The sequence below is a fragment of the Melanostigma gelatinosum genome (assembly GCF_949748355.1).
Source record: "Melanostigma gelatinosum genome assembly, chromosome: 19".
In the NCBI taxonomy this organism is placed as follows: Eukaryota; Metazoa; Chordata; class Actinopteri; order Perciformes; family Zoarcidae; genus Melanostigma; species Melanostigma gelatinosum.
The window spans coordinates 5,707,850-5,724,986 of record NC_136652.1 but is presented as its reverse complement, the minus strand read 5'-3'; the positions used below and the strand labels follow the sequence as shown (position 1 = coordinate 5,724,986).

General features: G+C 43.5%; 2 protein-coding genes across 2 annotated transcripts in view; one reads left to right on the top strand and one right to left on the bottom strand.

Moving 5' to 3' along the window:
- Nucleotides 1–21: 21 nt before the first annotated feature.
- On the bottom strand, nt 22–14,374 carry amd1 (adenosylmethionine decarboxylase 1). The gene is made up of 9 exons (XM_079290845.1): nt 14,080–14,374; nt 6,357–6,443; nt 5,672–5,798; nt 5,274–5,376; nt 4,328–4,370; nt 3,423–3,567; nt 3,242–3,334; nt 2,990–3,145; nt 22–2,887 (listed from the first exon to the last, which is right to left on the bottom strand). Exons 1-9 carry the CDS (start codon nt 14,190–14,192, stop codon nt 2,744–2,746), a joined length of 1,011 nt encoding a protein of 336 aa, XP_079146971.1. The 5' UTR covers nt 14,193–14,374; the 3' UTR covers nt 22–2,743.
- A 1,349-nt stretch (nt 14,375–15,723) lies between these two features.
- cdk19 (cyclin dependent kinase 19) overlaps nt 15,724–17,137 on the top strand; it is a gene marked incomplete at its 5' end in the record, with an annotated part of 42,204 nt that continues 40,790 nt past the window's right edge. Inside the window, 1 exon segment of the mRNA XM_079290620.1 lies at nt 15,724–15,851. Coding sequence (XP_079146746.1) covers nt 15,724–15,851 — 128 coding nt within the window.

Sequence of the window (17,137 nt, the reverse complement as noted above, 5' to 3'; positions counted from 1 at the left end):
TCAATGAAGACACAGGCCAGCTGCACAGACAAGCATCTTTTTTTATTGAAGCATCAAGCTCGTAGCACAGATATATTTAGCACATCTTGACCATTCAAAGAACAGCAAAAGAAAGAATTAGAACAGCAAAGTTTCTCCTTCAGTACATCCTGCAACTGCACCCCCCTCTGACCCGAGGGGGGGGGGGGGGGCTTTCACTCTCCCTTCCTCTGGAGAGAAGCTTCACAGAGCAAGGTCATCCCGTGACTTCAGAACAAACTGGTGTAACGAAAAAAAACATTGACAAAAAAAAAAAAGGAAACGAGGAAAAAAAAGAGATTGGTCCGCAGCAAAAAATACAAAATATATTTTTTTTGTATAAAATTCTATTACCATTCAACTGCAAATTGAGTTTACTGTATAAAAATAAAATAAAACAGCATACTGATCCACACAAACGAGGCTAAAATGTACTTCATCCAATAACAGTTAGCTTTAAACTGCTTCGCGTAATCTTGAGCAGTTTTAACATTATATGCGACTTTAAAAAAAAAAAAAAAGAAGAAGAAAGGAACCAGTAACAGTCATGGCGGATCACCTCAAGTCACTTGACAGCAAGTTGAGAGCAGGTCATGTCACATGTAGGAACAGAATGAAAGCAACTCTCAAAAGAAAAACTCGTCCAACTGGTTCACAGAGCGCCTCGGTGACGGAGGCACTGCCACGGAAGTTGATGCAACCGTACGCACGCACCTTCAAAAACAATGACTACGTTGAGTCCTGAGAGCAGGTTAAAGCCCCCCCCCGCCGTCGTCGTGGTCCGGCTCAAGGTTCAAAACCGCATTCTCTGGCAGGAGAAGCGTCGTGAACGGCACGGACCCAAACGCCAGACGAAGAGGCTTAAAAAGATAACGAGTAAGAAACCTGAACCTGCCTTCAGCACTCATCCGCAACTTAAGTTCAACTTAGGGGAGGAAAAAAAACAAAAGTTCATGCGTTTTCCAAAACGCATCAGGATACGCTTTCAGCAGGTAAAAAACAAACAAAAAACGAGGAGTGAGGTGAAGCACACAGACCTACTGACGAAGAGGAGGAAGAGACGGTGCTACGCTACACTGTCAAGCAACACGGCAATAGTAGTCACATGCACCATAGTGTCACAGGATTTTCCCCCCTCAATGGACAAAAAGGGCGTCGATCCAAACAAAAACAAAACTGCTCGGGGTGTCACATTTTGACTAACTCACTGCAAAAAAAAACAAAACAAGAAAAAATGCCTGGGCACGATAAATGTAATTAAATGGCAGCTTATGCAGCAGTTACATGTGGAATGATCCGGGGTCACCCTGGCATGCTCAGACCGGCGGGCGTCTATTGTGCGCGTACAGATTTCTGTATGGGGCGAGGGAGGGGGGGGAAAGAGACAGAGGATGGATATTATATGTGAAACGCTTTGCTGGGCTAGCAAAAAGTGTCAGATTCGTTATTTCCCCCCCATTCAGAGCGGCCGTGGTCTCGTCACGGTTCTGGCCGCACAATGGTTGGTCGGCAGAGGGCATTGTGCGCGCTGTGTGAGGGAGGTGGAGAAGGAGCGGGGTGGGTGTGCTCTACTGGAGTGGTACATTCAGCTCAAACCCGGTCCAGGGTTTTCTCTGGGTATGTATACATTCGAAAGACGGGGGTGTGTGTGTTTGTGTGTGTGTGTGGGGGGGGGGTGCTACATTCAGTTTGAACATTTCATGTGAATGTGGAAACTAGAGTGCTGAATATGACTCTAGGGAAGATGGGTGTGGGGGGGGGGGCTAAGACCCAGAGGCTTCCTATAGATACAGCATGTTGTAAAAAAGATAAAAGAGAAAGAATGATTCATACACGTACATTTTCCAAGCCTGTCTATTGGGGGGGGGGGGGGGGGGCACACACTGACTACATGATTGATTGTCTGTTTGTAAGTAGGAGCACAAAATGAGTGAACGTTGGTGGGGGTCGACATTAAAAACAAAAGCCCAGCAAAGCGGAACGTCTTTTTTGTTTTGTTTCTTTCCCATTAGTGCACTTTGATATTCGACCAAATGAGACCCTTTTATCCAACAGTGCAACATTAAACAGCAAGTATGGCGATCGAAGGGACTCGAACGTGTCCCGACAAAGCGACGACGATTAGAACGGCCAAAAGCTGACCACGACTTATACATTCAATCAGACTTTAGACAAAAAGAGAGAAAACAAAACAAAAAAGGGCGGCCTTCTGTTCTTTTTTCGTACCGTGAGCAAACAGGTTTTTAAAGTGCACTCAAAAACACTGGTCCTGATTCATAAATAAATAGATGAGCGAATCGGGTTACTTTGGTCGAATTTTGCGCGCCGATCTGAGCGTGCCAGGGGACCCGGCCTAGTGCGGGCGGAAGCCTTGTCTGTGGGGGATGAGGGGGGACACCTGCAGGAGCGTGTTCAATTCCTCTACATGCACCTCAAGAGCACGGCAAGAGTGGGCTAGAATATCGAAACGGGGAGAAGAGCTTTCATGCAAGAGATCTAAGTCACGGGAACAACAACGCAAACAACTCAAGCTGGAGGTTAAGCCGGGGCTCGCCGCCACGTCAGCACCGGGAGGTCCTGAAGGGCGGCGGCGGCAGAGGGCAGGGAGGGGGAGAAAGGAGGAGGAAGACGACAAGCTCTCTACTGGGGGGAGAAGCCGGCCCCAGGAGGGCAGTGGCCCCGAGCGGCCACTTTTCTTTTTACGCCTCTTCTTCATCCTCGACCCTCAACTCTGCTGGTTCTGCTGGCGTCTCTTGGCGTAGCTTGTGAAGACGAAATTGTACTCGTTAAATTGAGCCAGCTGGCGGTCGAGGCGCTTGTAGCCGTCCACTTTCTGGGCGGGAGAAAAGACGCTGCGACATTTGGAGCTCTGCACAAAAACAAAACACTTTTTACTCAGTGGCAACTTTAACTTAAATCCCTCAACGAAAGCAGGCTTGTATTTAAAAGAACAAACACCACCACCACTTACCTGATTGACAAAAAGCGTTGTCACGAACTTTCCCGGTTTGAAGACATCCACCACCTTGCTGACCAGATCGTCGTACGCCGTCTGGGAGAGGTTGGTTTCGAAGCTGACGTAGGAGAACTCCGGCTCCGGGGTGATGTGGATGGTCCAGTACGTTCCCTGGAGAGGACGGCGCAAGCAGAGAGAGACACATTACAGAGACGTTTGAGCGGTTTGGAGGCGGCGCAGGCGACGGGAACTCGAGAGACAACTCACGTCAGTCTTCATTCCATTCATTGAGTATCCACATGGGTTGAACATTGTGGCATCGATCACAGAACCTGGTATCAGGTCACGAATTCCACTCATCTGCAACAAGACAAGCACGTCTATAACTGTGTTTCCGTCACAGCTCCGGAGGGCTTGTGTGTGTGTGTGACGGGAAGGATCTACTTACACGAGTGACATCACTTGCAGAAACACCATCTTTCATATAGAACTGGTCCATAATGGCTGGATCGAGGTCGCTCATCAGAACTTCCAGCGTCTGATCGGCATGCTTGTTCTCCCAGTACTCTGGTAAGTCCAGGGTAAACAGGTACCTGCAGACAGCGAAAGGTTCTTCAGTTCCTTACGCATTATAATCAAAAACGTAAAATCATTTTTTGTCACCGGTGTAGCATTAAAGCATGGTGGAATTAGCACGCTAGCTAGTTTGTAGAAGCAGACGGCACCAGTACGGTGGCACAGCAATTTACTGCTGTGTGGCGGCCACATTAGTTCGGACACTAAAGTCACACAACAACACAAACAGTCACCGATTCTCCCGCGTTCTGAGAGCTATAATTACATATCCAAACTGACCCGTTCAGTTGTTTCCAAACACTCATTATTCATAACCTGATTGATTAGAACTCTGTGGTAAGCTACAGCACTGCTTTTCGCCAGAAAATGACGCAGATGTTGACCTTTGAAATTTAGGAGAAAGAGTCAGCGAGTATATGACAGGGCTGCAGAAGGAGGTTCTCAAAGAGCTGTCATTAAAGCAGGAATCCCCAGAAAACAGGCTTGACCTTTTTACACTCATCTCATGATCGTACCAACAGTCATCACCATCACGCAGCAATGTCCTGCTGGGGCTGAATTTACACAAACACAGAAGTCTCTGCCATCAGCTGCAGACTTCGGCTGCATTTTCATTTCCTAGACTTATATATTTATTTGGAGTTTTCTTCAGAGAGAAACAAGAAAAGGTCACAATTTAGTCCGAGTTCCTACTACAAAACCATCCAGTGATGTTAGCAACACTGGGTGGACAACACTTGAAGCTTCAACCAGCGCGGGAAACGGCACAGAGCTTACCAGCAGTCACAGTTCAAACGTCCCATACAGTAGGCTGCACCATCTGGAAGAAACAGAAGGTTTGTTTTACAGAAGTTGGCCTTATGATGGCCGTAGTCGACACAATCTCAAATATGGGATTGCATGCAGCTTCTATTGGATTTCTGTGGCACAAGGCAGCTTCTTCAGCCTTCCTGTTTTCCACCACAACAGATATGCGAGTAGGGTAGCACTGAGAAATCATTTCAAAGACTTCTTATTTTGATTGTAGTTACTGGTTCCTCAACAAATGAAGCGCAAGTCTGGGCAAGGTCGTATGACATGGATGCATTTCACAACAGGTTCAGGTTACTTTTATTTATACCCGTAGGTAGACTTGGTTTGCAAATGAGAGAGAGGCATCCATCTCGACAGACATTACAAACAGCACAGACAACAAGACAAACAGGATAAACAAACTTCTTTATCACAAGGAGTGATATGCATCTGCCTCACTGTGGGCTGAGGGACGGATTTACAGACTAACAGTTGTCTGTAACAGTAAAGCAGTTTTCAGGGATACAGTATATGAAAAAGAATGAATACATTATTATTGAATAAGAAATTCATTTACAGGTTCCATAAACGTTATAAAGTGAATTGTGAACATGAATTTTGTAGCCATTATATAAAAACATAAAATTAAAAAAAAAAAAGATTATGACCAGTATTGCTGTGATTGGCAGATCTGGTGATGGCAATGTGCTTTCCTATGCTGCGAGTGTGTGGCTGAAGCATCGAGTTGTTACATTTGACTAATTTAGCGGCTGGCTACCGAACCAATCACAGCACAGTAGGACACACAGGATTGGTGGAAACTCGAGGGAAAAAACAAACAAACCGTTGTAGAAGTGCTGTACCATTTTGGTTTCTTTAAAAAGCATTGTCAGAGCACTTTTCAGACGAAACATTCTATAATGTTGCTTACTTGGGAAAATCTGGCTGAGAAAGTCCACTTCCTCCTGGAAGTTTCGATGAGGGAACTCTTGTTGGGCTGGCTTCATAAAGTTCTTGCGGGAGTAGAAGAAATTCTGCAAAAAAAAAAAAAAAAGTGAGAAAAAGTGTGAGCGCTGAACAGCTGCAGGCATCAGGTAATAACACAATCTAATACTTTAGTGCCATGTCAACAGTTGAGACTTGGCCTCAGGGCAACTCCTAAAACAGACTTTTAAAAACACACGCCAAGTAAATGAAAACGGTAAAATAAGAGCAGTCATCACATTTATACATTCAAAGACACCTTATAGCAACAGGATTTAGGATTTTTGCATTTCAGGCTCTGAATGAAGCGCCGTTTTTACATTTACTCAAAAAAGGGAGGTGTACCTCGATGGCATCGAAACCGCAGTACTCCCTGGCGAGTTCCAGCAGAGGCACCAGTGCTTGCAGTAAGAGGGTGGTTCCGCATGTCTTCAAAATGAAACGTCTCTTGGAGACAAACATGCTACTCTCACTGTGGAAACAAAAGAAGCACAACAGAGGTGTGAAACGTCTGTACCCTCCGTCTCACGGGTTGTACAAAGTGATTATTCTGCTCATGTGCTGCTGCTTTTTTTTTTAGGTTCACTGAGCTTACAGAAAAGGTCTCATCAGGACAAATGGATGTCTGCGAGAAGAGCTGAAACTTGCCACAGTGAGGCTTTACCACACAGGAGCAGGAATTACAGGGCAGGTGCACTTCGACAGCGCTGGTGTACAACATGCTTGTATAAGGTGGGTAACCCCGCCCAGGTATTTGTCAAATCACATCCTGGTCACTATGGCAACTTGTTTTACCCGACAGACATATTTGAGTGGACGATCACTTAATTGTTGCATCCACCTTGGATGCACTTCTAATTATGAAGGCGGTGCAGCATGCGAGCGCCTGCGACCGTCTCGTCACCCGATGACAATGTCTGCGCTGTTGAAAGCAAGTGGCTTACAGGTGACCGCTGTCTAATCCCGCCTGCCGTGTGCTCAGTTGGGAAAACACAGGAGACGTACTGCATGTAACAGACCCGGCACTCACCTGAGTATATAAGCTTCCTGCTTGTCAGACTTTGTCACACTTATGATCAAACAATGCACAGTCTCCAAAAGTTTGTCCCACTCAAACCTAAAGGAAAAGACAAAAAGAGAGCGAGAGGGATGAAAAGTTAGCACTTTGACTAGATTTTGACTGACAAATACATGGAATTAAATCCCACTACAACTTAAGACACACACACAAACACACACACACACACACACACACACACACACAGGAGAGAAAGTGTCCTGAGCCAGACAACAACCTCCGACTCTAAAAAGGTGAAGCCAATGCAGAAGTGCCTTAAATCTGCATTCTTTCTAATAGCATCAGGGGGCGACTCCTCTGGTTGCAAAAATAAGTCAGATTGTATAGAAGTCTATGAGAAAATGACTATTCCTCTTGATTTATTCCCTCAGTAAACATTAGAGATTGAGACCATGAACTCAATCTCTAGTTTCAAGTCTTCTTCAACACAGCATGATGTTCATTTAGTAAGTTATGGTCCATTTAGAGTCAAATAGACCAGAAAGCAGAGTATGCTTTAGGCGGGCTACATTATGATTGACAGGTTGCTACCAGAGCCATATATGGCATCTCTACCACATCTGCAGTCCAAATATGGTTGCAAAAAAAACCACCAACTAAAAAACAAGATAGCGACTGCCAAAATTCAGAACGTGAGGCTTAAATATCACAATCCACAAACCGATGGGTTTGGTAGATCCACTTCTTTAACGGTCTATGATTACAAGCCTAATTAAGGAAAATGTCACCTTATAACCTTTGTAACTATGCTATTGCACTGATGTTACATCAAGCTGGTGGGAAACTTGGCTACATCCATGAAAAACAGTGACAAAAAAAAAGGTGAAATGTCAACTCTTAAAATGTGCAATTTCTGTGTCAACTGCGTCACTCCTCCACAGCCCACATATGGTCACGTCCGTTCCCTGGTTGCAAAAAAAGGAAAGAAAAAGAAGGCGACGGCCGAACTAGAGGCTTCAAAAACGCAGTCTGCAAACCAATGGGTGACATCACGATCAGGGCTGCAACTAACGATTATTTTAATAATCGATTAATCGGGTGATTATTTTTTCGATGAATCGGATATTTTTTTTTTTTTTTTTTTTAAAGCATTCATTTCCAACCCTTTATTCAAAACCAGAACTGATCTTCAAAAAGTGCAGTTGCTCCTTGAACATCCCTGAGCTGTTAAAGTAATAATAAAAAATAAAATGGACTAACACAAAAAACATACACGTGCACAAAAATATGTATATTTTTGTTTAAAAAGGGACCTGAGCTGTCAGAACAATAAATCATTTATAAAAAATAAGGAAAAATACAAATCAGAAAACGTAACAGGATTTGTTTGAACATCAGAACGTGTTCTCTCCACCAGAGGTCTTCAACAGGGGGTCCGCAAAATTCTTTGGTTGATTAGACAATTAAAATTTATTTTTATTTTTTTGGACATGAATGGGTCCATTATTTTAATAGTTCAGTAATGTATGCAAGATAACGGGTATCTTTATGCATGGCAGTGGCACTAATAGGCTATCACTCATTTTTCGTTTCCACATTTATGTTTAAAATATAAACGTCAATTTGAATATCTTGTATGCATGATTATCATGCAATTGACAGACAATGTTGATATTGGTATCAGCTGACAGTATGTTTCTAAATGGCAGTGGCACGGCCTCCCTACTCACTGTACCTTGCACGTTTAAAATAAAAACATGAATATATGAACCTGTGTATTATTTGAATAGCTTAGTATTGAATGCACAATAAAGCGGTATGTTTATACATGGTACTAGGCCCATTTAATATAAAACACAATTTTACACAATATATAAAGTCTGGGTCCCTGCTCCATCTCTCTATCAGTTTGGGGGTCCCTGCGCCATCTCTCTATCAGTTTGGGGGTCCTTAGCCTGAAAAACGTTGAAGACCCCTGCTGGCGACCGTGGCTCACTGGGTTAAGAGGGTCGTCTGGGAACCGGAAGGTCAACGGTTCGATCCCCGACTGGGACGTGTCACGTGTCGAAGTGTACCTGAGCAATACACTGAACCCCCGGCTCCCCGGGCGCTGATCACTGGCAGCCCACTGCTCCCTATATACAGGGATGGGTCAAATGCAGAGATACATTTCGTGTATGTGTAAAAATATATATGACAATAAAAATGGTTTCTTCTTTCTTCTTTCTTCTCTACACTACACTCAGACGCACACACTCACAAACTCTCACTCACAGATGCACAAACTCTCACCCACACAAGTTCACTTGAAGCTTATTCATGAAATTATTACCATCACTGTAGTAAGTGCAAGTTAAGTTCATTTATACACCACATTTAAACACAGCTTAATGACCAAGCGCGATAAAATAACTTTAAAATGAAATTTAAAAAAAAAGGTACAGCACACAATTATATTTGTCAACAATAACTGATATGGGACAAAGCACAGAATATATATACATGACAACAGATTGAAAAATGAATGGGCCAAAAAAGGCGAGTGAATAAAAATGTGTCTTTAGTCTTGCAAACTATACCAGCCCTGCTTTACTACTGTTATTAACGAGCTAACGCTAACTTGTCATGTTTGTCAAGCTGGATAACGAGTAAACACCAGCACCAGAAGAGCTACTGGAGGGACTTAATGTTCCTCACTTCAAAACGGAACTAAAGTAGGAGTCTGTAGTGATTTACCCTGCTGTTGAACATCCTTCCTCCTCATCAAGGACTCCAACATGATTACGTTGTTGAATTAGGAAATAAATACTGTAGCCGTCTGTGTTCACCCAGAGCTCTACGATACCTCATTTCAATAGAGACCGGACCAAACTGTGTGTACACGTGTGTGTAAACAATGAATAGACGCTGCCGTATGTGGAGCTGCTACAATGTTAGCATATGTATGTTGTGCTGCAATTAGGATGTGTCATTAGCATGGTGTCTTGTTATTATTTAATATTAAAACTACCACATCCAATTGTGACAACAGCAAAGCATGCAGCCTCTCCTTTCCAGCTTCAGCGACAATGAGCTTAAAGTACAATCAAACAACACCGTGCCAGACTGATCGGCATTATAGACCCCTCAAGCATTTGACCCTCACTGATGAAAATGTAGTTACACGTTTTTCCAGAGGAAAAAAGTACAGAGCTTAAACCCGAAGGTGAGTGAGTTCTTGCCCTTCATCTTCTGTAATAAGTCAACGTGCTGCCCCTTTATACAAACGAGAATAAAGCCCCCCCACATGTACTTTCTTTCCTACTCCTTGGTGACATCAGAGCTGTTGTAACATGCTGGATCATACCAGAAGGACGACGTTACCGGAGACCTGGGTCAACTCCCGTTTCAGTGTGAAATGCACACCACAGGCTATTTATGGTCGCTCAGAAGGATCAGATTCTCGTCTCAGAGATGAGAGTATTAGAGAGTTTTTCATCCATACTACAGAGAAAGGAGGGGGGGGGGGGGGGAGGGGGGAGGGATACATGGCACAACAAGATGACAGATTCATGGAAGAGAGAGCGCTAGTAGCAGAACTCTAAATCACCTCAGATTAAAATAAACTCAAGATTAAGTGGACTTCAGGAGCGGTTACCGACTGCTGCAGGGGCCCGGTGGAAGGACGGCGGAGGTAATGTGAGCACGCTCCACATTTGTGAATCGGATGCCCTTGTGGACTTATTTGGACATTGGCCGACGTCCAGCGAGAGTCTGATCCACACGACAGCGTCCCTCTTGAGCAGTTAATCTGCCCCCGACCTCTAGTGATCTGGCTAATGGCCACAAAAGTCACCCATAGGCTGAGGCCATTTGCATAACAAATACAGTAGCGCTGTGACACGTGGTGTCAAGCAGTTGCAATAGGTTCTTTGCAGATGACGTCACACATATGAGTGCTTTCCAGATGGAGGGCACGTTCAATACTGCAGCAGTAATGCCTCTGGTTTGCGCCAATTACGGCTGTTCCAACAGAGCAAAAAACAAGGGCTACTTTTGAGTCCCGAAAATAGTTTTACACAAAAAGGTGAGAAGTTTAAAAAGAAACCCACAGAAACAGCGACAGACAGATTGTGAACGGTTGGGGCCACAACCTCGGAACCAGAGTAGCATTGAACGACTGCAGTCTTGTTTTTGCCGGGGTAGCTAGCGTCGCTACAAACAAATCTCCCGGTAGATAGCCAACTAACAAAACAATGAAAAATAAAACCAGACCATGGTGGCGATATCGCTGGAAACATAGCCAGACACAGCTGCGATATTATCACCCTGTGGTGTTTGATCTGTCGTTACTGTTTCACAGTTTAGCTAGCGAGCTCATTGTTTTTAAGCGGGAGAAAGTTAGCTAGCTATCTACAGGAAGATTTGTTTTTAGCAATGCTAGCTAGTGAAAGCTAGCTTAGCAATGCCAGGTGAAAGCTAGTTAGCTGTCCACTGGGAGACTTTTATTTAGCGATGCTGGCTACCCGGTCAAAAAACAAACAAAAACAAAGACGTCATTCAATGCTACTTTGGTTCAGAGGTTGTGGACCCAGCCACTCACAAAATAGCTGTACGCCTTTAGACTCTTTAACACCTTCGTCTGGCAAGTTGTGTAGGTCTGGAGGGCAAGGTCATTTTGCCTCCACACCGGGCAAATCGGTTAAGTTTTGAAAAAGAAATAAAAATATTCCCTCTTCTTCATTTTGTAGGGATCACATCCAATATGCGTTTCTATTTTCTGGCGATACCTGCTGCACACAGGTTCAAACAACCCATATATTTGGTAAATTTGCGCAGTATAGAGGTTCTTCCCTTCCTGCCCTCCATCTGAATTTCGCACGTCATAAAAGTCACGTGATTGCAAAGAAGCTATAAGAGAATATTTTTAACTTTACTGCTTTTTTAGAAACAGCCAATGGCACCAGCCAACAAGCTGTTCCCAGTAACACATATCCAGTTGCTCTACTCCCACACCGAAGGAACAACTACCCTCAGTGGGCATGTTGTTAAGCACCAAACAGTGACATGGCCCGCTTTAGTAATTGCAATCCACCCACTCATGACTGACTTTTTTCTTGCTTTGGCACAAGCAGAGTAATAAATAAGCTGCAACAGGCTTTTTAACCAGTCATTTGTCTGAATGTCCCATCGCCCAGGCCGGACCTGAACGCAGCAAAGTGCCTCGAAGCAAATCACAGAAGGGAGACCCTCTAACCCAGCGGTTCCCAAACTTTTTAGGCCGCGCACCCCCTTCTACATCCCGACCGGGTTCGCGCACCGGGCAGATTGCATCACATTTCATTTACAATTAATGACCGACTAATGTAGCCAGGATGTCTTCGGACAAAACATCGATGTGGCGCGACACAGTGTTGTTGGACACCGGGATCATGTCCAACTTTTTTGCTTCTTTCTCCCCAATCATACATTCCACCATCGCTTTGGCAGCTGGCAAGCTCACGTCTTCGGCGATTGTGTGCGGTAGCCCCTTTCTCGCTATTCTGTACCCAGATATGAAGCCCGTAGTGCGTTTTTTGTAGACCCAACACATGAATGAGACTGCAGTTGTTTTGGCTGTTTTGTAACTCCTCCAATTTCGATATAAACAATGTAAGGTGCTTTTGACTTGCACTGGCATGCTTGGTGTTCAGGTGGCAACGTAAATAAGAGCTTCAGACTGTTAGCCAGAACCTCACTGCACACCACGCACTGTGGCTTTGGGGAATCTGCATTGCCAATCCAAGTGAAGCCCAGACACAGATACTTTTCATAATTGTCCCTCTTTTTTCCCCAGTCTGATGCTCACCCTCGTTTCCTCTTTTTTCACCTTGACTCCTCGATGGGCCGATGTGCTCCCGATGTGTCTGTGCTATCCCTTCCTCCTTTTCGGTCTCCTCCGTCTCATCTTCCTCTGACTCCCGTTCGATTTCTTCTCCCGGTCTCTCCCCAACGCACCTCTCCGTTCCCCTCGCCTCCGATTCCTCTCTCTGTCACTCTCCTCTTTTACGACTGATAGCTTCAGATGTCCCACCTGACAGTTTCCCCGATTTCAGCCAATTTTCAGCCATTTTAGCATATTTAAATGAATGTTGCTGAATGCATGAAGTTCGCGGTTAGCTGACGTTAGCTGCACAAGCTAGGCTCGCTAGTGTGTACGACTGGCGCAGGCGCAAGTCTGCCGGAAGGAGCTCAAGTGCATTTATTAAATTGTACGTTTTTAATTTTAAATCTTACAAAAGGGAATTTTTATAATTCATGTTTTTATTTTGTGAAAAATCCCACTTTTTAAATTAAAATTACATCTTTTTTTAAATATTTAATATTATTACACCATCAGACCGCCATTACACTTTTCCTCTCGCGCACCCCCTAGAGGCAGCTCGCGCACCCCCAGGGGTGCGCGCACCACACTTTGGGAATCCCTGCTCTAACCAATCAGAGGGACTGGGAGGAGAGTGCCGACATGGCCGGGAACGTGACCAGAACAGGGGTCTCCATGCTATAGCGTCCAAAACCTACGGCTGCAGGTCTAAGGGCCGCCATGCCACTGGACTGTGTTAAGACAAGCCTCGTGATAAAAAGAGTAGCATTACAATCAGCCATGTGATCTCAACCCCGCTCACTCTGTGTCTGTAATCATAGTGATCGTGTAAATTCAACCAGATCAACTATTAGTTGCAAAACAAGTACCATCTAGTTGGCACAAAGCAACATTTTAGTGACCCGAGACTTGTACGAGTGACCCGTTGGAGTGGCCAGTGTCGCCGCAAGCCGATCGCAACACGCGGTGACGGCCACATGCTTGACATCTTTAAGCGAACCCCCCCCCCCTTCGTATTTGAATGACGCAGAACATATAAAACTCCCCATGCATTTACAACTAAACTAAAAACACAACGCAATGTTATCGAAGACCCATATGACGAGGTAAATAAAGTTGCGTCGTATACATTTTAGCACTTTAATGTAGCGTTGACGTAATGTAATCAAACTGTGTCCCAACACTAATGCGGGGGCAATAAAAACGCTTGTGCACCGACAGGGGGGAATAAAATAAGAAGAAAAAATAGGATATAACCCGCCTAATGTTGGCACTAAAGTGAGTTGACAAACAACGTGAATAAAGGGTAACGTTACAGCCTCATTCAAACTAGTCGTGCGAGTGAGAAAAGAGCAGATGACGGCTGGATGCGTGTATGTTTTCTCCCTGGAAGTAGCCAGTTAGCTAGCGTTAATCGTTAGCTGTACACGGGCTGCCAACTAACTGTCAAGGGGTTTAGGTTAAACGGTTCACCAATCCTCCTTCGTTTACCGTAACAGGTGAGGGAGCATGGAAACATGTTATAACTGGCATATAACGTGTTCTCCTTCGGTGAAGAATGAATGACTCAGCTTGGAGGTGCCGCTGTTAAAGGGGGAGGTGGCCATTTTTGAGTGACTGAGTTAGCTAGCTCCCTGGTAGTAGCTCTGGTGTCAAAATGTGGTTCCATAGCTAGCAAGCTAGCTAAGTGAGTGAGTATGAGCTCATGACTACATAGAATAAATGCTTTCTGGATAAAAAAACAAACAAACCAAGTTATCGCGTTAAACTGGTTACATGTCACCAAAGAATTGCGGGAATGAAGCAAAGCATGTGGCCGGTGTTTCAGCCAACATGTCCATGAGCTGCTGAGGACTGACGCGACACTTTGAGACACGGTCAGAGGACACAAACCTCGGGATGGTACGGAGGTCCCCGGTTCCTTTGGTGTCATCCTGCCTAGAGAACCACACCTCCAACAGCTTCTCGGTCCCCTCGAAGAAATGTGCACCATTATCTTCCATCATGAGACAACAGACACCCAACAACAAATATTAAACTTAGGTTGTAACGTGTACAACTTGATTAATCCTTCTTCGATCCGTTATAATGTATTGAGGTACAGTCCTTTAAGCAATCCAGGTGTTGATTTCCTTGAGTTACCGTCTTCCCTTTTGCAGAGAATACCGTTAGCGAGTGCTAGCTAATATCGCCGGCCATACTGTGTAGACCACTGAATAGAGATGGCGCTGTGAATTTATATGGTAGTGGCTCCTACGTCAGCCTCGCGTTGGGCCAATCAGGTCGCAGGGCTCTGGCTTGTTATATGCGATTGGTGTAGGGCCCTGTCACTCATTCTAAAAACAGGGAGTTTCCTCACGTGACGTTCTATTTATTTTCTTTACAGCCTGCACTGAGTGTGCAGTAGTTTTGTGCAAACAAATAGAGGAGACCAAATTACATTTAAGAGTATTATATTCACACAACAGGAAGCGATGTTCATTTAAGACCCTATTTGAAAACGTGGGACTATTTCACCTGTTTATCGCATGAATACAGTACTATAATTCAGCGCTTCAAAATGATTGGACACATTTCTATGTAAACATGAGCTTATCTGACGTGTGTTTGTTTACATGTACAATGCATGTCTGAATATGTTATTACTGCCATGTACCGTTGCACGACCGTAATGCATTCATTTATTGTTTGTACTCCATGTTGACATTTACAAATACACAATGTTATTGTTTTCACATGTGAATATAGTATTACCACACATAACAGACATAACTGTTGTAAAATGAGCCTATTGCAGTTGAAGAAAACACAGAACATATATATATACATACATATATATATATATATATATATATATATATATATATATATATATATATATATATATATATATATATATATATACATATATATATACATATATATATATATATATATATATATATACATATATATATATATATATATATATATACATATACATATATATATATATATATATATATATATATACATATATATATATACATATATATATATATATATATATATATATATATACATATATATATATATATATATATATATACATATATATATATATATATATATATATATATATATATATATATATATATAATGTTATGAAACAAGCATTTCTAAACATGTATAAAGAGTATAAAGTATATACTTTGAACAAACTGTCCTGTTAGTACACCATGAAATCCAAACCACTGTTCATGTGCGTTCGTGAGTACGCAAAGTGCAACAAACTGCAGCGAGAAACGCGGGCTGTAGTTTCCTACTTCCCCTCCTGAAGAGCAGGTGAACCGCGGCGTCTGCTCAAAAGAACTACCCTTCCCAGCTTGCCCCGCGCGCCAATTAGAAACGTCAACGAGCCAGTGAACATTAAGCGGAGCAGACCAAAATCCCAAACAAGGAAATGGTGGGGGAATAAAACGACCAGATTGTTTAATTAATGCATGTAATAATTCATATTTTATTTTATTGTAAATTAAGACGTATTTATGGGTTGAAATGGACTACGACTTCAAAACAAAGCTGGCGGCCGAGAGAGAGAAGGTGGAAGATCTGTTCGAATATGAAGGTTGCAAAGTGGGTCGAGGCACCTACGGGCACGTTTATAAAGCTAAGCGCAAAGACGGGTAAGATAACCGTGAACGTTGTTGTTTGTACTGACAGGAAGCGGACCGCACGGCGCATTTTGTCCGGACACCGTGGCTGTGTGTTAACCGGGGCGTTAGATTTGGACCTCCCCGAAGCGATAACCCGTGTGTCTCTTATGTTTTTGTTTTCATGTAACGCACTCACTCACTCGCCAACGGCCCCCCCCTCCCGCCTCCTTTTCCTCCTCCTCTCCCCCCCAAAACAACACAGTAAAGCAGCGGTGCTAACGTTACTTTATTTTCTTTTGACAAGTGTCTTTGCGGTGCCAGTGAACACAGCGTGCCCGTAATATCATGGGCCGAGCCCCCCCCCCCCATCGCTAACACTATGTGCTGACAAAGTTTTTTTTTCTATACTCAATGTAACCTATTTGCGATTATATTTTTTTAGAGACAACGCACGTGTGAATACAAGGTAAATACCAGCAGCAGGAAGACTGACAGATATGCTCTCACATTTCTGCTCTGCTATGCAAGCAGTGTTACTATTTGTTGCTACAGTGGTACAAGTGGCAAGTACCCAGTTGATAATGGTACTTCGTTGTTGAGAAACGTGTTTAATACTGACATTTGCCAAAGTAGTGCATGCATTGCTCATATTTTTTTCCTTTTCAAACATATGTCATAGTTTGTCAAACAAAGTAAGAGATAGTGTGATAGTCTGACATAGTGATGCAATAATCCCACAGTCTAGATTGGTTTGGTGCCTTTAATGACCTCATTACAGGGATCCGGTATTGGCCAGATGTGGCCAATACCCATCCACGTCACTGTTGTTATAAAATTGCAATTTTAGTCATAAAATTGTAACGATGTTCAAAGTTTAAAAGACACGGATCGGGCATCCGCCAGGTGTGACTGATGATGTGCATTTACATCCTCCTCTTACCTTACACATAGAATACTGTGTACGGTAGGTGACACATAACACGAAAAAGAAAAAACAAAAGATCAGTACTCAAGATCAGCAAATAGCCTTTGTTTATCTTTTTGTATCGGGAGGGAAAAAGTGGAGTTTGGTACAGCCATAAATTAGCAATTTGCATTTGTCATATCTTAGGCGTCTCTGTCTCAGATAAGCCTTTCCTCTATTCTTCATTGACTCGCTGAGTCAGTGCTGCAGGCGGGGTCTTATCGTGTTCACCTCTACAACATTGGATAATAGAGACGTGACGTGAGGTCAAAAGGGGAACACAGGCAGGCAGACGTCTCCGCCGTAATGCTGAGAGCTTTGTTTAATGCTGTGAGGTAATAACACCTCAAGG